The 27803-nt window shown below is 34.0% G+C and overlaps 1 protein-coding gene across 5 annotated transcripts in view; it reads left to right on the top strand.

Moving 5' to 3' along the window:
* SLC35D2 (solute carrier family 35 member D2) overlaps window positions 1-27803 on the top strand; it is an 83173-nt gene that overhangs the window by 15380 nt on the left and 39990 nt on the right. For 3 of the 5 annotated variants that reach the window (XM_074204494.1, XM_074204493.1, XM_074204491.1), the window contains exons 2-6: window positions 455-488; window positions 4238-4324; window positions 6454-6521; window positions 26090-26161; window positions 27028-27096. In XM_074204494.1, the coding sequence (XP_074060595.1) occupies window positions 4238-4324; window positions 6454-6521; window positions 26090-26161; window positions 27028-27096 (296 nt within the window). In that variant the 5' untranslated portion in view covers window positions 455-488. The remainder of the gene's footprint in view (window positions 1-454; window positions 489-4237; window positions 4325-6453; window positions 6522-26089; window positions 26162-27027; window positions 27097-27803) is intronic. The other 2 variants (XM_074204492.1, XM_074204495.1) reach the window with 2 other exon arrangements.

Below are 27803 nucleotides of genomic sequence, written 5' to 3'. Positions count from 1 at the left end.
TTTTTAGCTATTGAGTATCATAGAATCACAGTTTTACATTTAGATGGGACCTTATCACCTACATACACTGACCCTTACCTAAAAGGCCTTCCATAATATACTTTTCACAAATGGTTTTCCAGTGATTTGGGCTGTATTAGCTGCCCTTTGAGATCCCTTATAAATCTGAGTATAAGGGGCTCTGAATTTTTTTGAGCAAGAGCAAAATTCTTTTTGGAAAAAAGGAAACATAATTTTATATCTAACCAAATATTGAGACTTGTATAAATAGCATTAAAATATTGAACATATTAGTCTTCTCAATTTGAAAATTAATTGATACCCTTAAATATTTGCATTTACATTGACTGAAAAATACTAGCTACATTCACATTATTTTCATTATGCATATTTTGTCATTTCACCAATTTTTTATTATTTGCTAAGTGTATTTATTGTTCTGTGTTCTTTATAGTTTCCCATCACCTTTAGTACTTGGAATTGGACAGGTAAGTGAAACAAAACAATTTCTTATTTATTGGTATTATTACTGACAAAATCTTAAATTCTTTTGTTTATAGGATAATAAAAAAACAAGTATTTGATTTTAGAGTGAATTTTGAAATGGAGCATTTGGAATAGATGGTTTTTAAGTGTCTTCTACTCCTAAAATTCTGGGATAAAATCATAAATAAATATTAGGCAGAGGAACCATTTTTTTTGGATTTTTCAAGGTAATAGGGTTAAGTGGCTTGCCCAAGGTCACACAGCTAGGTAATTATTAAGTGTCTGAGATCGGATTTGAACCCAGGTACTCCTGACTCCAAGGCCAGTGCTCTATTCACTGCACCACCTAGCCACCCTGGAACCATTTTTTTGAAAGTGTCCTAATGGATAAATTGGAATTCCATTTTCTATATTGCCTTTAATACCAACACTATTCAATATACTTAAATCCTGATATGCCTATGTTACCAGGAACTTTATTTTGGAGTAGACATGGTAATTTTAATAGTATAGGGAGTTAGATCCTGGTGATGAACTTCCTTTATCAATGTAGAGCACCATCTTCTTATAGTTTTTCCTAGAAAATTGTCCGAGACAATGCAATGTTAAATGACTTGTCCATGATCATTTAGGTCTTCCTGACTCTGAGTCTATCTTCCTCTCTCCACTATACTATACTGTCTCTCTATGACAAGCAATTATAATATAAACAATTAAAATGCAATCCATTTAAATAAAAATCTTTAAAATAGAATTTGTTGTAAAATCTTAAGATATTCAAGAACTTTTTTATCTGAGTCCCAGATAAAACTTTTATTATCTTAGTCTCCCCCTTTCCCCTACATCTAAATCTCAGGATTGCATATTAACTAGGTCTGAGTGAGACTACTCATTTGCTATACTAGCTGGCATAAAAATAGCCATAAACCAGTTATACACAAATAAAATAGTTGTGCTGAATCCTCAGTTGTATTTTCCTCTGAGAATCTGACTTAGACAAAACTTGATTATATCCTAGAATTGTGTCCTTATTACTTAGTAATAAAGACACTAATGAAAGTAATGATAAAATTGAATAAAGTATCTGTTTTTCTTAATTCTTTTAATTCCACTTTTTTACTTTTTGAATTTTACAATTTCCCTCAATCTCATTTTCCTGCCCCCACCCCCCACAAAGGCAGTCTGATAGTCTTTACTTCACTTTCAAAGCACAATGATAATAAGATTTTAATAGTTTTTTTAAAGTTTACAACATACTTAACTCACATTTTCTCTTTTGGGCTTCACATCAAATTTGAGATAAGTTAGTTATTATTGTTCTCATTTTACAGATGAGAAAACTGATGTTCAGAGGAGTTGTGACTTACTCATGATCACAACTAGAATCAGAAGCAGTATTTGGACCCAGGTTTTCCATTACTCCAAGTCCAGTACTATGTTAACTATAACTTTTGTCATATATATATATATATGTATATATATATATATACATATATATATATGTATATGTCTTATAAATCCATCTTATATAGTCCTGACAGTAGTCTGAGCTTGAACTCCAAGGACCAGTAGAACTAAATATGGGGATAGCTAATGACACAGTGGATGGAGCACAGACCCTGGAGTTAGGAGGGTTATGTTATCAGGAACTTTATTTTGGAGTAGACATTGTGATTTTAATAATATATAGGGAGTTAGATCCTGGCGAAGAACTTCCTCTATCAAAATAGAGCACCATCTTCTTTACAGCTTTTCCTAGAAAATTGTCTGAGACAATGCAATGTTAAATGACTTGGCATTTTAAACTCATGAATTCAAATGTGATCTCAGACACTTGATATTTATGAACTGTATAATCTTGCACAAGTCATTTAACCCCTCTCAAAGCAAAAGAACAAAAATAATACAAAGAGAAAAAGAACTAAGTACAGAAGACATATTTCTTAAACCCACCATTCTTCTGATTTTCCCTATTACCACTATCATCCTTCCATATATCCACATTTGCAATCTTCCTGTTGTGCTCAAGTTCTCATTCAGAATCACCCTTTATATCCAATTTATTGCCAGATATTTTACTTTCAATCTCTATAACATCTTTCACATATATCCCTGTCCCTCTACTAACACAGTCCCAATCCTTCAAGTCCTCATCACCTCTTGCAGGGACAATAACAATTGTCACCACATTAGCCTCTTTGCTTTTAGTCCTTATTCTCCAATCCATTATAATGTATAGGGATCAAGAGCATCCTTTGTGAGAGCAAGCAGATTTTCACAAGTGACATTCTACAATAGACCATATCTTTATCCTCACACAATTGATTGAAAGATATAGAGGGAGAGAAAATACAGAATCCTACCATTCTTTTCCTTTATTATTTTAAAAAGCATTTTATTCCATAGAACAAAAAGCTACCTTAAGGTGAGATTTCAATTCCTATTTTCTAGCCATAGCATTGTTACAACATGGTACATTAATAGCACTTAATAGTTTTCTTTCATCCACTTATTTAAAGAGATTTCTTTAAAAGGGAAAAATTTATATGTACTTCTTTTTCTTTTATGGAGATCTCATTTTCCATGAACAGTCTATCTTGAGACACAGTGAATATAGAAGGTGTTGACTTTGGAGTCAGGCAGACTTTAACATCCCACTTCAGATTCTTACTAGCTATGAACTGAAACAAGGTTCTTCATGACTTCTATTCTGTTTTTTTTAATTGGTTAAATATGAATCTTATCTGTAGTACTTGTCTCACAAGGTTCTTGTTGGCATTAAAATGAAATAATTTTTCTAAAAAAAGCATATTCAAACTCTAGAATGTCATATAATATTCAAAATTATAATTAACTTTAATATCTCTTTTAGTTCTAAGATCTATCTCACAAGTTAATTAATTATTAGGAAATCACTTAATTTTTTAAAAAACATTTTATTGATTTTTTGTTTGTTTTTACATCACATATTCTTCCCACCATATGTCTTCCTGCTTCCTTTCAACAAAAATGATCCCTTATGACAGAAAATAAAAAAGGGAAGGGGGAGAAGTTTCTCAAACTTAATCAACAGATCAAATAAATCTGACATTATATGCAGTTTTCTAGATTCTTACTCTCACAACTCTGCAAGAAAAAAAGGAATGAGAGGGTGTAGGGATAGATCACTTTATAAATTTTAAAGTGCTAAATAAGCACATGTTTTTATTGATGGAAACCTATCATACTAATATGTCAATAGTTTTTTTAAACATTGTGCACTCTGGATTTGAAAACAATTCTCTTTAGGCTAAGATGAGCACAGTAAAAGAAATTATATATATATATATATATATATATATGCACACACACACATATATACACACACACTATTTGGAGGGAAATTTTTTAGTATTTAGTATTTTAAAAAAGTATATTGATTTTCTGTTTATTAATGAGCAAGTCTTTCAAGTATCACCTCCCTGGATAATAAATGGCAATAATATAGTTTTTCTTAAGGGCAAAAACCATGCTTTCTATTTGATATAAAACAAGCTGCTTGAAATAAAGGATTTTAAAAAATATTTTCTATTTTCTATCAAATGATTTATAGTAACAATGGCATCATCAGAACCAAAAAAATCTCAATAATTAATTCATTATTCTTCTGCATCTCAGAATTGTTATAATGTTTGTTTATTATGACATCTACTTTAATGATTTTTAATTCTTAAAAGTTCTGTACATGTTACTGGTATTTCTCTCTCTTTAGATGGCAACCACCATATTGATACTATATGTATCTAAGCTAAATAAAATCATTCAGTTCCCTGATTTTAACAAAAACATCCCTGTGAAGGTATGTATTAAAAATACATATAATTATTGTGGACACATGTGAAAATGTCAGAGAATATAAAATGAATTAGAGGAGAGGGACTGGCGGGGGGGGAATGAACCTGGGAGTGGAATGGAAGTCTTTGATAGAGGATAGAAAGCTTGGTTTCACAGATGGAAAGACCTGGTTTAAAATCCCATTTTGTGATACATACTGACAGTCTGATCCTGGCAAATTACTCAGTCTCTCAATGTTCTAGGTAAGTCCCTAAGACTTCAAGTTGCAGAGTTGTGGCTAGCCTGTAGTGGTATAGGAAGTTTCATCATTTGAGAGTTCCTCATATCAATGAAATCATAGATCTTGTCCCTGTCCCTATTCCTTAATTTTATTTTTCAGTGGAATCACTTCACTCACATGGGAATTCTGGGAATCTCTAAAGATCAGACACAAACAAAAGCAGACTTCCTTAAGTTATGTAATGGTGAAAACAGATTCCTGGGGTCTAGACCAGTTTCTATTCAAACCACTAACACTGTGGAAAGTGAAGAAGGGAAATCTGGAGCTTAGCATATAAATGAATAATCCATTGAAATTCATTTATTTTGTGTAGAATGTTTTTATTTGTAATTATGGAAGGATTTTGATTTTCATTGATATTAATTGTCATTTTGCATTGTAATGTCTCTATTAATTTGACAGATTCATTTTATCAACAAATTTCTGCATTCTTGCATTAAAAAAATGTACCACCTGTTTTCCTCTGTCCCATAGAATGTGAATTTTCTTTTTTTTTGATTAAAAAAGTACTTTGGACAGAGTTCATGATATCATGACTGAATCTCCCTTCAGCTTGTGTATATTAAGTCTCAGTACTCTACTTCTAGTTGTTATGCCTGGGGGTGAGCTTGGTACTCTTTTGCAGTTGGAATCTAGATGATATTGTGCTAAATTGATTTGTGTAATAATAACTAGACTATTGATGATAATAGAATTCTTAGTTCTAATTTCTTTTAATACTCAAATCTTAAAGGCAATCTTTTTTGCAAAATTATCACTCTTTGTTGTAATCATTAATTATTTTCAAATAAGGCTAGCAACATGTTCTAGTGATTATATTTATTATTCTAGAGTAAAATATCTTCCATAAATTGTAGGACATTGTTTAATGAATTGCAAAGGAAGGATTATGTTGTCTCTGTTGCCTTCAGCTCCTGTCTTGGGGAAATGTTATGCTATTAGAGCTGCTTTAAGATATTTAGAACACCCTGTATAGAGCCTCAAAATTTTCAAAAAGCTTTATATACATTATCTCATTTGAGTCTTACAGTAACCTGTAGACTTGGGCCTACAGGTGTGATTATCCTCATTCTACAGAGAAACAAGAGTTTAGATGGCTCAAGTGGCTTGCCCACAGTCACATACCTGTAGGTATAAGAATTGCCTTGCAGACAGCTAGTAGCTATTTAGAATCAGGGTTTGAAACCATATCTTGAATTTGATATTCTGTCCTCCATACCATTAAGCTTCATATTGCCTCATTATTTCTAATATTGGCTTTTTGTGACAAAAGAAAGCCTAAATATTTAGTCTTCAAAAAACTGTCCATGATTTATTATACATCACATTTTAGTACCTTTTAAATAAAAGTTTTATGCACTACTTAGTGGATTTAGAAGACTGAAGCCTAGTGTGTCAGAAGAGTGCTTCTAGTTGTCTATTTGACCTTGCTTATATCATTTAATATGGTTAGAACCTTTTGTCCCCATCTCAAAAATGTGGCAAATCATAAACTGTAAATGAGTGTTTCGAGGATATACCTCATTGTTTACCTTGCAAGGATAAATATTCAGATTTGGAAGACTGAGTTGTCTAGACATTGTGCTAAGGTGACTAAGGACATGGCTTCAATTTGTAGTTAGTTTTTTCCCCATTGGTTGCAAGTTTAACTCTAGCTAGCAATTTCACAGATGCACATCCTTGACTGACTAGCAAAGTGTGGGAAAGAGAATAAGATGGACTAATGAAAATCCATCCTCATTCCTGGAAAAACAACTTCTCCACTGGTGAGGTGTGTCATGAAATCATATTTATATTTGTAAAAGTGTTAGAGCTGTAATAACCACCACATTTTCATATTTTTAAAATTGCAGCTGTTTCCTCTGCCTCTTCTTTATGTTGGAAATCACATAAGTGGATTGTCAAGTACAAGAAAATTAAGGTACAGTTAAGATTAAATGTAGTTGAGATTGCTTTATGTGTTTTTTTTAGATATGGAGGAAAAATAATCAAAATTCAATTCTATTTGAGTTGCATGGTGGGGGGGATATAGACTTATGATTTCAGTGGCATAGGAAATAGCTGTTATATTAGTTTCCTCTACTGAAAAAGATAAACTATAGATTATAATCTTAGAAAATGACTGAGGCATGATAAGGGTCTTACAACTCTTAAACTATGATTTAAAAAGTATTGATCTCCTAGGAAGTTGGTAAGGTGTAGGGAGTATAAAATGAGGAAACTGAGGTATTAAGAAATTAAGTGATTTGCTCATGATTAAACAATTATTGTTTGAGACCGTATTTAAACCCAGGTCTCCTGAGTCTAAGATAAGTGCACTATCCACTATGTCAGACTATTTTCTATATGTGAAAATGATAGTGGTAGAAAGAATAAAGGAAAGAAAATGTGAAAATAGAAATGTAGGGGCAGCTAGGTGGAGCAGTGGATAAAGCACCGGCCTTGGAGTCAGGAGTACCTGGGTTCAAATCCCGTCTCAGACGCTTAATAATTACCTAGCTGTGTGGCCTTGGGCAAGCCACTTAACCCCATTTGCCTTGCAAAAAAACCTTTAAAAAAAGAAAAAGAAAAAGAAAGAAAATAGAAATGTAGAACAAGGATACAGAAAATGGAATTAAAAAGGTACAGAATAACTCTAGTGAACATAAAAGCAAACAAATATTGATCTAAAATTTGAAGAATTGGAGATATGTGACCAAAAGAGTGAAGAAGGTACATTTGGAAAGTATTTTGTAACTTACTCAAATTTATAGTGTCAAAGTTGAAATAGCTCTATGAGCCAGTTCATACAAAACCCCCAAAATCTCCAAACAAAAACCACCAGAAACTTAGTAACATGGTATCCAAATGTAGCAAATAACCATCCAAACATTGTTATAAATCACAACACTTGCTCATTTTTAGTCATATGAACCTGAAGGCTTATTAATATAATACATTAATATAATATAACACATATATTAATATAATATAATACATATCTTAACATAATATAATACATATATTAACAGTAGTAGCATCAATAGCATATGGTAGTTTTCACATCAATTTTATAAAGTTAAAGGAGAAATGATTATCCATAAGAGGCTAGGAACAACATCCAATAAAATTGGAAATGAAATTAGTAATGAAGTAGAATTTTTCTAAAATAAATATATAGTGGAAATATAATAGATCAATAAAAAGCATGGGAAATGTGTGCATTCCCAAAAGGAAAACACAATGAATGGCAATTGTAAACAAAAGGAGCTGTATAGTAATAATAGCTTTTTTATAGCAAAGAAAAAAAAATAAAATTTTTGGTGTGGAGAGGTGAAAATCTAATTGGAAGCAAAAAAATACAAAATATGAAACAAAGCAAAAAACTAAAACAGTATTTTAAATTTCAGGATGGAAAAAATTAAAATGTTAAATTTAGAAACATTTGAAATTAAATAACTGAGAAATAAAAGTACAATAAAAGTAAATGGAACAAAATGTCTTCCAGATAGCATCAATAAAAGTTCAAATTCTTTACTAACAAGTAAAAGTTCAAAATAACAATAAAAGTTCAAACTCTTTAACAAATAAAAGATTGAAATAACTTTTCAAAAATAATAAAAACAAAAATCCCAGTAACAGGCAAGAAAACAACAGGGAAATTAGCCATTCAAAAATGAATTTCCAAGGATGAGATCCCCACATGTAAGTGGCTATGTGATGCAAATCACAAGGTGTTCTATCTTTAAGAGGTGTGGAGGCAAATTTTTCCCACTTTCTCTGAAACCATTACCTTCATGTCTTAATGATGTAATTGTTATATGTTTTTGATGTATATAATAATAAAATAAATATAACATTTATATGTTGTAACTTGTCCAACCATTCTTCAGTTTGCAAGTATCCCCTCAGTTTCCAATTCTTTGCCATCACAAAAAGAACTGCAGTAAATATTTTTTGAACATCCTTTGTTAGAGTTTGTTTGGTTTAGGATTAATCCCTCCCTTATCTGTGTTTGCACTTAAAAGTTTCTATTCATCTCTGAACTTTTTCTTCAGGAATACTTGGAAGTTCTTTTTCTTTAAAAGTCTATTTCTTCCTTCTTAAGTATATGCAAATTTTTACTGGGTAAGGTGTTCTTGAATATATTTTCATATTCTTTTCCTTTTGGAACATTATAGTCTAATACGTTCTCTCCTTTACAGAGGTGATTACTATATAATAATGTGTGATACTGACTGTGGTTTCTCATTACTTAAATTTTTTGACTTCTTACAGTTTTTTCCTTTGATCTGGAAACTCTGGATTTTGGTTATGTTGTTCTTGGGAATCACACACTCAGAGTGGACATGTAGCAGTCCATATGCACAAAGAGAAGGAAGAGTTGATGATCCTCATATTCTTCTAAACCATTCAGAAGATGGAAAAATACATATACATAAAGTGAAATACAGTTCTTAGGAGATTTTGGTTTGAGATAACTTTCAGGATGTGTACCGGTAGATTATTTCTATTTCCATTTTTGCCTTCTGGTTCTATGAGATTTAGGCAGTTTTCTTGTAAGAGTTTTTAAATATGCCCATACTCTTTTGCAGGGTGCAGTTCATGGCTTTCAGGTTGTGTGTAGTTCTTAAGTTCTTTCTTTTTGAACTATTTTTCAGGTCAGTTATTTTTTCTTATTAGATATCTTGTATTTTATTTTCTTTGTTTTTAAAGTCTTTTGAATTTGTTTTAATATTTCTTGTTGTTTCATGGAGTTATCTTCTATTTGGTCCATTCTAGTTTTCAGTGATTTTGTTACTTGAAAAGGTTTTACACTTCTTGTTCCAAGTCATTAATTCCTTGTTAATTTTCCATGGCTGTCATTAATTTTCCAATTTTGTCCCATTAGCACTTTCATGTAATCTCTAAGAAATATTTTAAACTCATTTAAAAAATGCTTGATTCTTCTCTTCCAGGAATTCTAGTTGAACTTTTACTCAAATTCCATTTTTCTTTGAAGTTTTGTTTATAGCTATTTAAAACATCTTTCTTTTCTTCTGGGTTTGTATCTTTGGTGTCCTTGTCACCACAAAAAGCTTTTTTTTAATTAAAGATTTTATTTATTTTGAGTTTTACAATTTTCCCCCCAATCTCGCTTCCCTCCTCTCACCCCCACACAGAAAGCAATTTGTCAGTCTTTATATTGTTTCCATGTTGTACATTGATCCAAATTGAGTGTGATGAGAGAGAAATCATATCCTTAAAGAAGAAACATAAAATATAAGAGATAACAAGATCAGACAATAAGATAGCAGTTTTCCCCCTAAATTAAAGGGAATAGTCCCACAAAAACTTTTTAATGGTGTATTTTTTTTTAGTCTTTTTGCAAGGCAAATGGGGTTAAGCGGCTTGCCCAAGGCCACACAGCTAGGCAATTATTAAGTTTTTGAGACCGGATTTGAACCCAGGGACTCCTGACTCCAGGGCTGGTGCTTTATCCACTGCACCACCTAGCTGCCCCTTAATGGTGTATTTTTTTAAAAAAAATTCTGTTTGGGGTGGCTAGGGGCAGCACAGTAGATAGAGCACCAGCCCTGGAGTCAAGAGTTCAAATCCAGCCTCAGACACTTAATTATTACCTAACTGTGTGACCTTGGGCAAGTAACTTAACCCAATTGCGTTGCAAAAAAAATTCTGTTTAGTTCTTCAACTTTCATCTTTACTTTGTTCTTTTATATTAGGACCTGACTGTTTATATCTGGCTTGGAAAATGTGTGCACTAATCTTTTCACTGCTTTCTTGAGGTATTGAATGTTTTTATTCCAGGATCTCAGGAACCAGTCATGCTGGGGATCTATAAGCATTCAGTGCTCCCAAAGTTGTCTGGTCCAGGACAAAGTCTGATTTATGACCTCCTTGTCAGCAAATTTCTGGGTCTAAGCAACAAAACTTCGGGCTTGCTCAGATTGGAGTTCTAGTAGACTGCTGCTGGACTCAGGCACAATCAGCCAGCTGAAAGTCTCTGCTGGTACAACATCATAGAATTGCAGGCTTCCCTGTGGGCCAGGATTCTTGCCCTGATTATTCCTGTCTTGCACAATGCACAATCTATAGACCACAACTCCTCTTTTTGGAATGTTAGCTTTAGTTATAGAATTTCTTTTTGTTCTGCTCTGACAGATCTAGAACTTTCCGATGAGCAACAGAGCTGCTAATAGGCTCCAACTACAGAACTCTATTCAAGTTTTGGATTTGGGACTACTTTTTTGCATGATGTACCTTGTACTAGATCACATTAACCATTTCATTTTTTTAATTTCTTTTTGAATTTTACAATTTTTCCCCTAATCTCACTTCCCTCCTCCCCCACAGAAGGCAGCCTGTTAGTCTTTACATTGTTTCAATGCTATACAATGATCTAAGTTGAATGTGTTGAGAGAGATATCATATTCTTTTTTTAATGAATTTATTTTTTTAAATTTATTTTTATTAAAGATATTATTTGAGTTTTACATTTCCCCCCCAATCTTGCTTCCCTCCCCCCTCCCCCCCCACAGAAAGCACTCTGTCAGTCTTTACTTTGTTTCCATGTTGTACCTTGTTCCAAATTGGGTGTGATGAGAGAGAAATCATATCCTTAAAGAGAAGAGAAGTCTAAGAGGTAACAAGATCAGACAATAAGTTACCTGGTTTTTTTCTAAATTAAAGGGAATAGTCCTTGCACTTTGTTCAAACTCCACAGCTCCTTATCTGGATACAGATGGTACTCTCCTTTGCAGACAGCCCGAAATTGTTCCCAATTGTTGCACTGATGGAATGAGCAGGTCCTTCAAGGTTGAACATCACTCTCATGTTACTGTTAGGGTATACAGTGTTTTTCTGGTTCTGCTCATCTTACTCAGCATTAGTTCATGCAAATCCCTCCAGGTTTCCCTGAAATCCCATCCCTCCTGGTTTCTAATAGAACAATAGTGTTCCATGATATACATATACCACAGTTTGCTAAGCCATTCCCCAATTGAAGGACATTTACTGGATTTCCAATTCTTTGCCACCACAAACAGGGCTGCTATAAATATTTTTGTACAAGTAATGTTTTTACCCTTTTTCCTCATCTCTTCAGGGTATAGACCCAATAGTAGTATTGCTGGGTCAAAGGGTATGCACATTTTTTTTGCCCTTTGTGCATAGTTCCAAATAGCTCTCCAGAAGGGTTGGATGAGTTTACAGCTCCATCAACAGTGTAATAGTGTCCCAGATTTCCCACATCCCTTCCAACAATGATCATTATCCTTCCTGGTCATACTGGCCAATCTGAGAGGTGTGAGGTGGTACCTCAGAGAAGCTTTAATTTGCATTTCTCTAATAATTAATGATTTAGAACATTTTTTCATATGGCTACAGATTACTTTGATCTCCTCATCTGTAAATTGCCTTTGCATATCCTTTGAACATTTGTCAATTGGGGAATGGCTTTTTGTTTTAAAAATATGACTCAGTTCTCTGTATATTTTAGAAATGAGTCCTTTTGTCAGAATCATTAGTTGTAAAGATTGTTTCCCAATTTACTACATTTCTTTTGATCTTGGTTACATTGGTTTTATCTGTACAAAAGCTTTTTAATTTAATGTAATTGAAATCATCTAATTGGTTTTTGGTGATATTCTCCAACTCTTCCTTAGTCATAAACTGTTCCCCTTTCCATAGATCTGACAGGTAGACTAGTCCTTGATCTTCTAATTTGCTTATAGTATTGTTTTTTATGTCTATGTCCTGTAACCATTTGGATCTTATCTTGGTAAAGGGTGTGAGGTGTTGGTCTAATCTAAGTTTCTTCCATACTAACTTCCAATTTTCCCAGCAATTTTTATCAAAGAGCGAGTTTTTATCCCAATGGCCAGACTCTTTGGGTTTATCAAACAGCAGATTACTATAATCATCTCCTGCTTTTACACCTAGTCTATTCCATTGGTCCACCACTCTATTTCTTAGCCAATACCAAACAGTTTTCATGACTGATGCTTTATAATATAATTTTAGATCGGGTAGGGCTAAGCCACCTTCTTTTGCACTTTTTTTTTATTAAGCTCCTGGCAATTCTTGACTTTTTATTTCTCCATATGAATTTACTTACAATTTTTTATAACTCATTAAAGTAATTTTTTGGAATTTTGATTGGTAGGGCACTAAACAGATAGTTTAGTTTTGGTAGAATTGTCATTTTTATTATATTAGCTCTACCTATCCATGAGCAGTTGATATTTGCCCAGTTTTTTAAATCTAATTTAATTTGTGTGAGAAGTGTTTTATAATTGTTTTCAAAAAGATTCTGAGTCTGTCTTGGCAAATAGACTCCCAAATATTTTATATTGTCTGAGGTTACTTTGAATGGGATTTCTCTTTCTAGCTCTTCCTGCTGTTTCTTGCTAGACATATATAGAAAAGTTGAGGATTTATGAGGCTTTATTTTATAACCTGCAACTTTGCTAAAATTGCTAATTGTTTCCAGTAGTTTTTTAGATGATTTCTTGGGATTTTCTAGGTAGACCATCATGTCATCTGCAAAGAGTGAGAGTTTTGTCTCTTCCTTTCCCAATTCTAATTCCTTTAATTTCTTTTTCTTCTCTAATTGCTGATGCTAACATTTCTAATACAATATTGAATAGTAGTGGTGATAATGGGCACCCTTGTTTTACCCCTGATCTTATTGGGAATGCCTCTAGCCTCTCCCCATTGAGTATAATGCTTGTTGATGGTTTCAGGTAGATACTGCTAATAATTTTAAGGAACAGTCCATTTATTCCTACACTCTCTAGTGTTTTTAATAGGAATGGATGCTGTATTTTGTCAAAAGCTTTTTCAGCATCTATTGATCATATGTTTTCTGATAGGTTTGTTGTTGATATAATTAAGTATAATTAAATTTTCCTAATATTGAACCAACCCTGCATTCCTGGAATAAATCCTACTTGATCAGAATGTATTATCCTAGTGATGACTTGTTGTAATCGTTTTGCTAAGATTTTATTTAGGATTTTTGCATCTATATTCATCAGGGAGATAGGTTTATAATTTTCTTTCTCTGTTTTAACTCTTCCTGGTTTAGGTAACAGTACCATATTGGTTTCATAGAAAGAGTTAGGCAGAGTTCCATATTTCCCTATTTTTCCAAAAAGTTTATATAGGATTGGGAACAATTGTTCCTTGAATGTTTGGTAGAATTCACTTGTGAATCCATCAGGCCCTGGAGATTTTTTTTAAGGAGTTCAGTAATGGCTTGTTGAATTTCTTTTTCTGAGATAGGGTTGTTTAGGTATTTAATCTCTTCTTCATTGAGATATCATATTCTTAAGGAAGCAATATAACATATGGCAACGTTACATAAGATAACTTTTTAAAAAAAACATTAAAGGTAATACTCTTTGGTCTAGGTTCAAGCTCCACAATTCTTTCTCTGGATACAGATGGTATTCTCCATTTCAGATACCCCCAAATTTTCTGTGAAACTGATGGAATGAGAAAAATCCATTAAGACTGATCATCAACCCAATGATGCTATAATAGTGTACAATGTTCTTCTGGTTCTGCTCATCTCACTCAGCAACAGTTCATACAAATCCTTCCAAGCTTTTCTGAATTCCCATCCCTCCTGGTCTCTAATGGAACAATGGTGTTCCATCACATACATATACCACAGTTTGTTAAGCCATTCCCCACTTGATGAACGTTCACTCAATTTCCAATTCTTTGCCACCACAAATAGAGGTGCTATGAATATTTTTTGTACAAGTGATGTTTTTACTTCTTGTCATGATCTCTTCAGGGTATAGACCCAGTAGTGGTATTGCTGGATTAAAGGGTATGCACATTTTTTTGCCCTTTGAGCATAATCCCAAACTGCTCTCCAGAAGAGTTGAATGAATTCACAGTTCCACCAACAATGTACCAGTGTCCAGATTTCCCACATCTCTTCCAACATTGATCATTGTCCCTTCTGGTCATATTGGCCAGTCTGAGAGGTGTGAGGTGGTACTTCAGAGATGTTTTAATTTGCATTTCTCTTATAAGTAGTGATTTAGCTCAATTTTTCATATGACTATGGATCACTTTGATTTCCTCATCTGTAAATTGCCTTTGCATATCATTTGACCATTTGTCAATTGGGGAATGGCTTTTTTTAAATTTGACTCAGTTCTCTGTATATTTTAGAAATGAGTCCTTTGTCAGAAATACTAGTTGTAAATTTTTTTCCCAATTTACTACATTTCTTTTGATCTTGTTACAATGGTTTTGTCTGTGCAAAAGCTTTTAAATTTAATGTAATCAATATTATCTAGTTTTTTTAATGATGTTATCCATTTCTTCCTTGGTCAGAAAATGCTTCCCTTTTCATAGGTCTGACAGGTAAACTATTTTTTCATCTCCTAGTTTGCTTATATTATCTTTAATGTCTAAATCCTGTATCCATTTTGACCTAATCATGGTATAGGGTGCGAAGTGTTGCTCTAATTCAAGTTTCTGCCATACTAACTTACAACTTTCCCAACAGATTTTATTTAAGAGAGAGCTTTTATCCCCCAAAGTGTGGAGTCTTTGGGTTTATCAAACAGCAGATTACTATAATAATTTTCTGCTATCTCTTTTGTACCTTGTTAGGGACTGTTGTGTGTGGGAATACTGTAAATCATCATCACCTGGTGTCCTTGAGCACCAGAGCCTTTTTTTAACTAAGTGCCATGGGAGTGGGAATGGATTAAGGGACTGGGAAGGATATTTAAACACTTGTATTTGGTTCAATAAATCGAAAACTTGTCTTCCTTGTCTCCTGCCCCTTCAGTGCTCCTCTGAGGAAAGATTGGGGGAGTCCAGAAAGGGATTCAACATATGGCACCTGTACAGGGACAAGAAGGCAGAGTTATTTGAGTTAAGTCTGGGATAAGAACCAGCAGATACAAGCAAGGAAAAATTCCAGGGAACATCCAAAAGACTTTGGAGAAAGTAACAAGTTTACCATGGGGCTGATGTTCAGGAAGTTGGTACAAGGAGGTGTGGAGGAAAGCGAAGGTAAAGAGAAAGTGTATTCACATGCATAGCATGAAGCAGAAGAAATAAAGAAATATTATCAAGAAAAGCCTGGGATCAGAATACAGCACCTAGGGAAGAGACTTCAGCAGAACAAAAGACCATCAAAGAAGCAAAAGATCAGGGAGACAGTTTGATGGATCTAGGAACTGAGTTTCAGTCAAATACTCTGTTATTGAGGAGCCAGATCTTTTTAATCTAGGAAACCTTAGGCAAAGACATGAGCCACTAGATATAAAAGCAGTCAGAGATTTAAAGAAGGCTTTGGGGTAATATGGGCCAAGATCACCTTTTGTTGAGCTACAATTGGATACTCTTGCATGCTCCATATTAACACCTAATGATTGGAAGCAGAAAGTTAGAGCATGTTTGTCACCCAGACAATCTGTTTTTTGGATGATGGAGTTTATAGAACAATGTAGACAGATGGCTTTGAAGCATGCACAAGGTCCCAATGCCACCGCATATTATGAACAATTAAGTGGCACAAGTCAATTTTTCAACAATGCAGACCAACTATATTATGGGTTAGAGACATATGAAACAATTGCTACCTGTGTAAAGAATGCTTGGGGTTGTATTCTAATACAAAAATGATAAGAAAGTACCATTTGCACTTATTAAACAAAGAAACGATGAGGCTTTTGTAGATTTCTTGACCTGGTTATAGGAGGCAGTAGGAAGAACTTTAGGAGATGTAGCAGGAACAGATGTAGTAATAAAACAATTAGCTAATGCAAATGCTGATTGTCAGAAAGCAAGGGTTGGTTTAGGAAGGGATGCCACCATTGAGGAAGTGATTCAAAGATGTTACAGATTAGGGTCATAAGTATATCATACGGAACTAATGGCAGAGGCATTTGCTAATATATACATGAAAAATTAAGAGAAATGGACTTGCTTTGTTTGTGGAAAGCTCAGACTTTTTTTTTTAGGTTTTTGCAAGGCAAATGGAGTTAAGTGGCTTGCCAAAGGCCACATAGCCAGGTAATTATTAAGTGTCTGAGGCCAAATTTGAACTCTGAGACTCCTGACTCCAGGGCTGGTGCTCTATCCACTGTACCACCCAGCCCCCCCAAAACTGGGCATTTAAAGAAAGATTATTGGAGTGCCCAAGGAGCAAAACCCAGAAAGGTCAGGGCACATCATCCAAAAATGCCTTGCCTAAAGTATGAAAAGTCATGACACTGGGCATTAGAATATAGACAGGGAAATTTAAATGGGGAAAGGGCCCCCCCAGGCCCCCCTCAAAAGCAATCATGGGGTATGACAGTTCAGGACCAGCAGGAGATGGAATGGAAAACCCAGTATGCAGCTTTGGCAGTAAGCTGACCCATATCAAACTATTGATGGTCAAAAGTGCTGGGAAGCTTAGGGTGCCTTCATATGCTTCTACTGAAGTACCTAGTCACTTTTTATGAATAACATGTGAGGAGTTTACAACAATTTTGGCTCCACCTAATTCAGAGTATACTCACATTATACCTTTAGTAAAGCACATGAACGGGGAAATTTTCTCCTTCTTCCTGGTTTGGGGAGGGGGGTGGGTAGGCAGTGACTATGTTTTTCAATAGGTTATTGATTGGGAAGCTTCATGGTTCAATGAGTTAGAGAAAGGGGAAGGCAACTTTTTTGTTCTGGGATTGGGAAATTTAGATTTTGTCTTTCAAATGAAGTCTGTGCTTATGGCTAATATTTTGGTGTGTTATGTGTGTATATATGTATTTAAACAGCTATAGGATATTTTCATCTCTCTACTGGCCTGGAGAGGTGGGAAAATATTTCTATATATTGAGATCTGGTATTTATCAGTGTATCAGTCTCAGCTTGGTAAATGTGACAAAAGAGAATTGTTTTCTGTGTCTGTGTTAGTGTCTAAACTCTGAAATGGTTAAAGTTAAAAGTTACTCCTCCTAGTTTGAGTTTTGAATTTGATTGCTTTGAAAGGTTTTTTGTTGGTAAAAGAAAAAACTTCGTGATCTAAGTTGGGGATAAAATGTATTACAAGGAATTTAGGAATATTTGTTTTTACTATTTTTAATTGACTTGTTTATATTATTTTTGAACTTTTGTTTGCAACTTATGTGGCATTCATTATGTAAAAATTTTGTTTAAATAAAAGAAGGGGGATATGTTAGGGACTGTTGTGTGTGGGAATACTGTAAATCATCATCATCTGATGTCTTTGAATACTAGAGCCTTGTTTTACTAAATGCCATGGGAGTGGGAATGGATTAAGGGAATGGGAAGGATATTTAAGCACTTGTATTTGGTTTGATAAATGGAGACCTTGGTGTACAAAGGGAGAAGTTGTCTTCCTTGTCTCCCCCCCCCCCACTTGCCTGGGGAAAGGCTGAGGGAGTCCAGAAGGGGGATTCAACAGCACCTAGTCTATTCCACTGATTCACCACTGTATTTCTTAACCAATACCAGATAGTTTTGATGACTGAAGCTTTATAATATAATTTGAGATCTGATAGGGCTAAACCACCTTCTTTTGTACATTTTTCATTAAATCTCTGGAAATTTTTGACTTTTTAGTTCTCAATATGAATTTACTTACAATTTTTTCTAACTCATTAAACTAATTTTTTGGAATTTTGATTGGTAGGGCACTAAATAAGTAGTTAAATTTTGGTAGAATTTTCATTTTTATTATATTGGTTTGGCCTATCCATGAGCAGTTGATATTTGATCAGTTATTTTTATCTTATTTTATTTGTGTGAAAAGTGTTTTGTAATTGTTTTCAAAAAGTTTCTGAGTCTGCCTTGGCAGGTAGATTCCCAGGTATTTTATATTGTCTGAAGTTACTTTGAATGGTATTTCTCTTTCTAGCTCTTCCTGCTGTATCTAGCGAGGATTTATTAGGGTTTATTTTATATCCTGTGGCTTTGTTAAAGTTGATAATTGCTTCTAGTAGTTTTTTTTAGTTGATTTTTTTTGGATTTTCTAGGTATACTATCATATCATCTGCAAAGAGTGAGAGTTTTGTCTCTTCCTTCCCAATTCTAATTCCTTCAATTTCTCTTTCTTCTCTTATTGCTGAAGCTAACATTTCTAATACAATATTGAATAGCAGTGGTAATAATGGGCATCTTTGTTTCACCCCAGATCTTATTGGGAATGCATCTAGTTTATCCCCATTGCATATAATGCTTGTTGATGGTTTCAGATAGATACTGCTTATAATTCTAAGGAACAATCCATTTATTCCTAAACTCTCTATTGTTTTTAGTAGGAATGGGTACTGTATTTTGTCATGGGCTTTTTCAGCATCTATTGATATAATCATATGATTTTTGTTAGATTTATTATTGATATAGTCAATTATACTAACAGTTTTCCTATATTGAACCAACCTTGCATTCCTGGGATAAATCCTCCTTGGTCATAGTGTATTATTCTAGTAATAACTTGCTGTAATCATTTTGCTATGATTTTATTTAAGATTTTTGCATCTGTATTCATCAGGGAGATAGATCTATGATTTTCTTTCTCTGTTTTAACTTTTACTGCTTTAAGTATCAGCCCCATATTGGTGTCATAGAAAGAGTTGGCAGAGTTCCATCTTCACCTATTTTTCCAAAGAGTTTATATAAGAATTGGAATGAATTGTTCCTTAAATGTTTGATAAAATTCACTTGTGAATCTATCTGGCCATGGAGATTTTTCTTAGGGAGTTCAATAATGGCTTGTTGGATTTCTTCTTCTGAGGTAGGGTTATTTAGGTATTTAATTTCCTTTTCATTTAACCTGGGCAACTTATATTTTTTGTAAATATTCATCCATTTCACTTAGATTATCAAATTTATTGGCATGCAGTTCGACCAAATATTTCCAAATTATTACTTTAATTTCTTTCTCATTGGTGTTAAGTTCATCTGTTTCATTTATGATACTAGCAATTTGATTTTCTTCTTAATTTTTTAAATGAAATTAACATCAGGTTTATCAATTTTATTGGTTTTTTCATAAAACAAACTATTGGTTTTATTTATTAGTTCAATAGTTTCCTTGCTTTCAATTTTCTTCTTTAATTTTGAGAATTTCTAATTTCATATTTAATTGGGGGTTTTTAATTTGTTCTTTCTCTGTTTTTTTAGTTGCATGTTTAGTTTGTTGATTTCCTATTTCTCTATTTTATTCATGTAAGCATATAGAGATATAATATATCCCCTGATAACTGCCTTAGCTGTATCCCATAAGTTTTGGTATTTTGTTTCAATATTGTCATTATTGGGGTGGCTAGGTGGCACATTGGATAGAGCACTGGCCCTGGAGTCAGGAGTACCTGAGCTCAAATCTGACCTCAGACACTTAATAATTATGTAGCTGTGTGGTCTTGGGCAAGCCACTTAACCCCATTTGCATTGCAAAAACCTAAAAAAAATATTGTCATTATCTAGGATGGAATCATTAATTCTTTCTATAATTTGTTGTTTAAGCCACTCATTCTTTAAAATTAGTTTTAGTTCTATCTCTCCCTGGGCCATTATTGCATGTGATTTTTATTGCATTATGATCCGAGAAGGATGTATTCACTATTTCTGCCTTTTTGCACTTGATTTTTAGGTTTTTTATGCATGGTCAGTTTTTGTGTAAATGCAATTTACTGCAGGAAAAAACACTATATTCCCTTCTATCCCCATTCAGTTTTCTCCAAAGGTCTATCATATCTAGGTTTTCTAGCAGTCTTTTTACCTCTTTAACTTCCTTCTTGTTTATTTTATGGTTAGATTTATCTAAATCAGAGAGCAGGAGATTGAGGTCTCCCACCAGTGGAGTTTTCCTGTCTGTGTCTTCCTGTAACTCATTCAACTTCTCCTCTAAGAATTTGGATGCTATGTCACTTGGTGCATACATATTTAGTATTGAAATTGCTTCATTGTCTATGGTACCTCTTAGGAGGATATGGTTTCCTTCCTTATCTTTTTTAATGAGATTTATTTTTGCAGCTGCTTTGTCTGAGATAAGGATTGCTACCCCTGCTTTTTGTCACTTAAGCTGAAGCAAGATAAATTTTGCTACAATCTTTTACCTTTATTCTATATGTACCTCTCTTCTTCAAATGAGTTTTTGTAAGCAGCATATTGTAGGATTTGGGTTTTTAATCCAGTCTGCTATTCACTTGCATTTTATGAGAGAGTTCATCCCATTCACATTCAAAATTATAATTATTAAGTCTTTATTGCCCTCCATGCTATCTTCCCTCTGTTTGTATTTTCCCCCTTTTTTTTACTGTATCCATATTCCCCCAGTATTTTGTTTCTGAATACTACCACCTTCAATATGTTTGTCCTATATCAACCCCCCTCCCCTTTCTTTCCCCTTTTCCTTTCTGCTTCTTCTTTCCCTTTTCCTCTTCTTCTTTCCCTTCCTTCTGTTCCTCTTTTCCTCCCCCTCCCCCTTCCCCTTTTAATACTTGAAAGGTAGGATAAGTTTCTTAACTTAATTGAGTGTATGTATGTTAACTTTAAGCCAAATCTTTTGAGAGTAAGATTCAGGCAGTTCTCACCTCCTCCCTTCTTCACCTCTATTACAATAGGTCCTTTGTACCTCTTTATGCAATGTGATTTAGCCCATTCAATCGCCTCCATCTTTCTGTCTCTTTAATGTTCCACCCCCCCCCCAAGGAGATATTGTTTTTAAATCATTCTTTCAGAGTCATGGTTAAGTCCTGAGTGCCCATTATTGCTGGCTAGGTATATTCTCTCTAATAGAGTTACAATTCTTGAGAGTTTTGAGAGTTTTTCTCCCAGATGGCAATATAGCCAGTTTCATCTTATTGGATAACAGCTTTTTTTCTTTGCCCCCCCCCCCATTTTTAACTTTTCATGTGTCTCCTGAGTCTCCTGTTTGAAGTCCAAGTTTTCATCAGGAAAAGTTGGAAGTCTCCTATTTTATTAAACATCCATCTTTTCCCCTGGAAGAGTAGGTTCAATTTTGCTGGATAGTGAATTCTTGGTTGCATTCCAAGCTCCCTTGCTCTTCAGAATATCTCTTTCCAGGCACTTTGTTCCCTTAATGTTGTTGCAGCCAGGTCCTGTGTAATCTTAACTGTGATTCCATGATATCTAAATTGTTTCTTTCTTACTGCTTGTAGAATTTTTTCTTTTATCTGATAGTTCTGGAATTTGACTGCAATATTCCTTGGTGTTTTCATTTTGGGGATATCTTTTTGGAAGGGAATGATGTATTCTTTCAATAACTATTTTGCCCTGTGGTTCCATTATGTCAAGACAATTTTCCATCTCTAAATCCTGTAATATTAAGTCCAGGCTTTTTTTCTCTTCATTATTTTCAGGAAGATCAATGATTCTTTAGTTGTCTCTCCTGGTTCTATTCTCAAGGTCAGTGGTTTTGCTGATGAGATGTTTTACATTGTCTTCTTTTTTTTGATATTTTGGTTTTGTTTAACAGAATCTTATTGTCTCATGAAGTTATTAGTTTCTGCAGACTCCATTCTTTTTTATCAGAGAACAATTTTCTTCATTTCTCTTTTGCAACTCCTTTTCCATTTTTGGAAGGAGTTTTTGAAGGAGTTTTCCATTTGTCCAATTGAGGTTTTGAGAGAATTATTCCCTTTTTGCATTTGTCCAATTGTATTTTCCACAGATTTGTTTTCTTGTTGCAAGGTGTTCATTTTCCCTTGAGTTTCCAAATCATTTTCCAAATGATTTTTAAACTCCTTTCTGATTTCTTCAAGGAACCCTTTCTGGGATGGAGACAAAATCATAATCTCCTCAGAAGTTCTAGATCTTTCTGAGTTAGGGTCTTTACCTTCTAGGTTGTTTTGTATGGACCCCCTCCCCTCTCCCGCTGGCCTTTCTTCATTTTCCTAAGATCTTGGGTTTGGGGGAGGGGCTGTTTCACAGAGGTTTGGTGTTGCGATTCCTAGAGGCTTTGCTCACTGAATTTAGTAGCTCCAAGTGGACTGGCCAGTAGGGGGTGCTAGAGGCTTTGCTCACTTAACTTAGTAGCTCCAAGTGGGCTGGCCAGTAGGGGGTGCTGGTTGCTTTCTCTCGAGTGTCTGTGACCTTGCTTTGAGGCCCTCTCCCTAGGTCTGGAGGGGATGGATGACTTCTGCTGTATACTTTTATCCTTGAACAATGTGTACTTGTCCCAGGGGTGAGAATGTTAATCTCCCTGTTCAACTGAGGGAGCTCTGCTGCCCTTGTCTGAGCCTGGGGGGGGTGGTGTGGAGGGGCTATTTTTTGTTACTGTGTTTGTTCTGGGAAGATTACCTGGATGAAATGTAAGGAGTCCAGGGTCCTCCAGGCCACAGAACCCAGCAGATCAACGTCCAGCCAAAATATACAATTCTCAGTGCTGGAACTCACCATCCAGTCCAGCTGGCACTCCCCCCCCACCCCAACCCTTCCTCTTTTCCCAAGGCTAAAGACTCTGTGGCCTCAGACCCCGGGTCCCATAGTCAAAGCCTCCTTGGATGATCCTAGGCTATTCCAGCTCTCACCCTGCCTCCACTGGCTCTCTGCTCTCTGCCCCTAGCTCATCCATAATCCCTAGAGACAGACCTTGAGGTAGATGTTCTTCTCCTAGCTTCTTTTTCTGGGTTTTGTCAATCGAATTTCTGTTAAGAGCTTTCTTTCATATCATATATGAAGGAAAACCAGGAGACCTTAGAACAGTGCCTGTCTTCTCTCCACCATCTTAGCCAGAAGTCACACATTGGCCATTTCTGCCCAGACCCCTTTCCTATATTTCTAGATCCCTAAGTCTATTTCCTTTTGGCTGGAATTTTTTTCTTTGATTTTTTTCCTTTGGATTTTTCTAATTAGGATTTAGTTTGGCATATATTCTAAATCATTGTAAAGAAATTATAGGAGAGAGATCAGGTGTAATTTTCTTGACTACTCTGACATCTTGATTCTATCTCTGAGTGATGTTTTTATATCATCTTTATTTCTGCATATATCCTCCTCTGTCATTCCTAGAAAACCATACTTCATAACTAAAAATAAAAAGAAGCAATTAATCAAAACTAAGCAACATACCTGCCAAGCCAGTAATGCAGTATTTCATATTTAAGAGGTCCCCCATCTCTTCAAAGAAAGAGGTGAATTTTTATCTCTTTCTGGATCATACCTGGTCATTGTAATTGATTTTTAGTTTTGTTGTTTATTCTTTCCATTTTTACTGTTTTGATCATTTTACATATTGTTTTTCTGGTTCTTCTTATTCCACTCTTTATATGTGTATGTCTTTATATTTACATTTCCATGCATCTCAAAATTCTTTGCATTCTTTGTTGAGAGATGACACAGTGAAGACATTGATATCTCAAGATTTATTGAGCCATTTCCCTAATCTGTGGGTATCCACTTTGCTTCTGGTTTTCTATTATAACAGAACATACTGATGTAAATGCTTAGTCTACACTGGACTTTGTTAAGGCATAGGCCTATTAGTGGAAGCTATGTATCATGGTTTATCAACATTTTCATAATTCCAGACTACTGTACCTGTTTCCCTATAAACTGTTGTAAAGTGATCATTTCAAGTTTGTTGTTAACTTTGATAGTTTTTCTGGGTGTTAAAGGAAATCTCAAAGTTGTTTTGATTAACTATTTTTCTTATTAGTTATTTGGAGCAGGTTTCATATGTTGTTAATTGTTTACAGTTCTTTTGAGAATGAAGTGTTCATACCTTTTTGTTCTTTATTATTTGTTTCTAACATCCATTGTAAAAGAACTTTTGGTTTGATGTATTTGTGTGAGTTCTCCAAAGGACTTTTACAAAGTAAGACTAATATTTTGTCAGACTCAACTCAATAGAAAACAAAATCCTGAGCATTCAAAGGTTGTATCTTTTTTGAGCAAAAACAAAAATTAATTAATGAATAGGGCATCCTTATGAAATAAAGTTCAGAATAATTCTTTACTAAGAAGGGAAAGACATGAGTTATTCACTTTGTGGTAGAATTTTGATGCTAAAAACCACTTTCCTAGTCACCCAATTTATTTCTAAATGGTACAATGGATAAAGTATTGGCCCTGGAGTGAGAAAAACCTGAGTTCAAATCTGACCTCAGAAACCTACTAGTTGTATGATCCTGGAAAAGCCCTTTAACCTCTGTTTGCCTTAGTTTCTTCAACTGTAAAAGGGGGATAATATCAGCATATATTTAATAACAGCAATAATGAAAAAATATATTTGCAAAGCTCTTACACAGTGCCTAACTTTCTCTTATTATCTTCCCTTTCTTTTCTGTTTGTCTCTAGTCTTTATAACACCATGTCTAAGAAATTCAATATGCTAAACACAACATAATTGAAAGAAAAATGCAATCTAATACATTCAAAAACCAAATAAATATTATTCTTGTCTGTCCATGGCCCTGATCCCTTATGATAGAGGTAGTTCAAATAATTGAGACATCTATCTCTGTAGTCAAACACGAATATATGTGTTTCCAGTGATAATGTTGATCTGACTTTTAGCAGTATCACAGACTTGGTCTTTTGTTAACAAATTTTAAAATTTGAAACTTCATTTCTCAAGAATTAAAATATTTAAAAATTATATTTTAATGAAATAAAGAACATGTTTTAAAATAATTCACATAAAAAGAAGCTTAATTTTAGAATCTTTATTTTTTGCCTTCTTAGTTGCTGCTTTTTAAAAAATATTGCAAATAGGGGATGGCTAGGTGGCACAGTGGATAGGGCATTGGCCCTGGAGTCAAGAGTACCTGAGTTCAAATGCAGCTTCAGACACTTAATAATTAGATGTGTGGCCTTGGGCAAGCCACTTAACTCTGTTGCCTTACAAAAAAACCTAAAAAATGTATTTCAAATACTTTGTAGAGGAAAGAAATCAACCATGGTTGGTCTCCTAAAGCACTGACTTTTAAAAGAGAGTGTTTTATAATTATTTTCCACCTCTTTGATAACTAGTTTTCTTCCCTGTTGCTTTTATAGAATGAAAGTACACACATAATACTTAGATCATTGAAAATGTTTAATAATTGTTTGCCAAACTGAAATTGAATTGAGCTAATTTTCATTAAAAATCCAAAATCTCTAATTAAATAGAGTTGCCTTGTAAACAGAATCCAAATTCCAATTCTGTTCATAATACACATTCATTCCTGGTGAGGAAAAACTGGTTGGTCTTTACTTTGGTGCTTTGGTTTGTTCTCAACTGGTAATCAATATTTCCTGTCCATTTTTTTGGAGAAATTTAACCTCCGTCCTGTGGTCCTAAGAGCTTAGTTCCCACTATATTGAACTGTCATAGAATCTCTGTTCAAATATTTTGCTCAGTCCCAAATAAAGATTCATAAATATTAAAGGTAGTATTAAAAGTTAAAGTTGTTAATTCTTTGCAGTTCATTCATTAATTTCCTGTGAATAGTTAAATTAGATGTAAAACAAATACAAATGTTTTGTATCTCATGATATACTTGAATCTTTTACTCACAGCTTGCCCATGTTTACAGTTCTCAGGAAGTTTACCATTCCACTTACACTGTTCCTGGAAGTTATCATACTCAGGTGATTTTTATATTATTTCTTTTCTTTTTTCTTTCTTCCTCTTTCTTAGAACCTCCATACATATATATGTATGTGCATATGAATATTTATGAATATATACCCCTCCCTCTCAACTACCTAGCAAGTCACCCACTGTAACAATGCAAAAAAGTTAACAAAGCTGTTCAGCATAGCCAACAAATATAGTAACCATAAATAACAAATATTCTGCACTCATAGTCCCTCTCTATGTAAAAGAAAGTAGAATGATACTGTTATTATTATGTTTTATCTAGTAGAATCAATACCATTCCTCTGAATATGCAATTTGTTAATCGAAGAATTAATTTATTCACAAAATTTTAAAAACCTATACTACAACACTAAACTGCATTACCTGAGACAGAATTCAGTGAGTCAGTCTTCTACGCCTATTAGAATATATATTAATTCCACAGTAGCAGGAATTCATGCTATATTAATCCCAAAGTAAAGCTAAAATAATTGCAATAAAATTTGCATTGTAATAATCAGGTAATATCCAACATATATTTCTTGATTTTTACTGTGTAGATTAATTTTGGATCATTAATTTGATATTGATCATTTAAAAAATTTCTGCTACTCAGCAGAACTGAAACAGTAATACTTTCCTTTGGACCTTTATTTTAGATACATGCCACCTAGACCCACCATTGATAAGCTCTATTACAGCATCTGTTGAGTATGAACAAAGATCTTCTTTCAGAAGACTGCATATGGTAGAAGATGAGTTTGTTTGGTGTAGTGGGAATTATCCATCATCTAGCCTTCTATATTTAGCATTTTCTTCTGAGACATTTCTTCTAAAAGTAATACATGTTTCTTTTTTTTCTTTTATTTTACAGAAAAAAATACTCATTGAACATCATAGTTAGTGTCTTTGCCATCATTCTTGGGGCTTTTATAGCTGCTAGGTAAGACTTTCAGTTTTCTCATTCAGTAATATAATTTTTTCCTTTGACATTGAGGGACAATATTAAATTCATTGTTTGTCTTGTAGAATAAAGAGATTTTATGGTTGATGGATAAGATTGCTTAGATAACGGACTTATTGGAAAATCAGCTTCTACAAAGCTATTCAATGTGTTTCAGTACCATAAATACTATTTTACTTATGTAAAAAGGGAAATAAGAACCACAAATGATAGTAATCTGTATCAGGATGCTCACTGAGGTCAATATTTTCCTTAATACTAAAATTGGGACCTGTGGTTGCTGAAGCAAAAATAAAAAGCAGGCTGTTGCAAGCATCATTTAGGTTGATCCACCTTCTATAATTGAACCGTTATTTTCCTGGGCATGGAAAAATAGAACATCTTATGGTTACCTAAAGGAGGATAATTTACAATACAAATACTCCAGCCGAATGTGCATTTAAAAAAGCCACAGCTGAATTGAGAAAGAGATAGACATATATAAGAATAAAAAAGAGGGGGGGGTAGATTTGATTCTAGAAGACTTGGATTCAAATTCTAACTATCTTTATCTTAGTGACTTTGCTGGAGTCACTAAAAAACCCTAGCCTCAGTTTCTTAACCTGAAAATTCAGAGATTTGAGTTAGATGTCCTCTAAGATCATTTACAGCTTTAAATCTAATGAAGTCTGTTGAAGCTACATTGT

The sequence above is a fragment of the Macrotis lagotis genome, chromosome X, assembly GCF_037893015.1.
Source record: "Macrotis lagotis isolate mMagLag1 chromosome X, bilby.v1.9.chrom.fasta, whole genome shotgun sequence".
Taxonomy (NCBI): domain Eukaryota; kingdom Metazoa; phylum Chordata; class Mammalia; order Peramelemorphia; family Peramelidae; genus Macrotis; species Macrotis lagotis.
The sequence above is the reverse complement of the archived record's forward strand: the minus strand, read 5'-3'. Positions and strand labels throughout refer to the sequence as shown.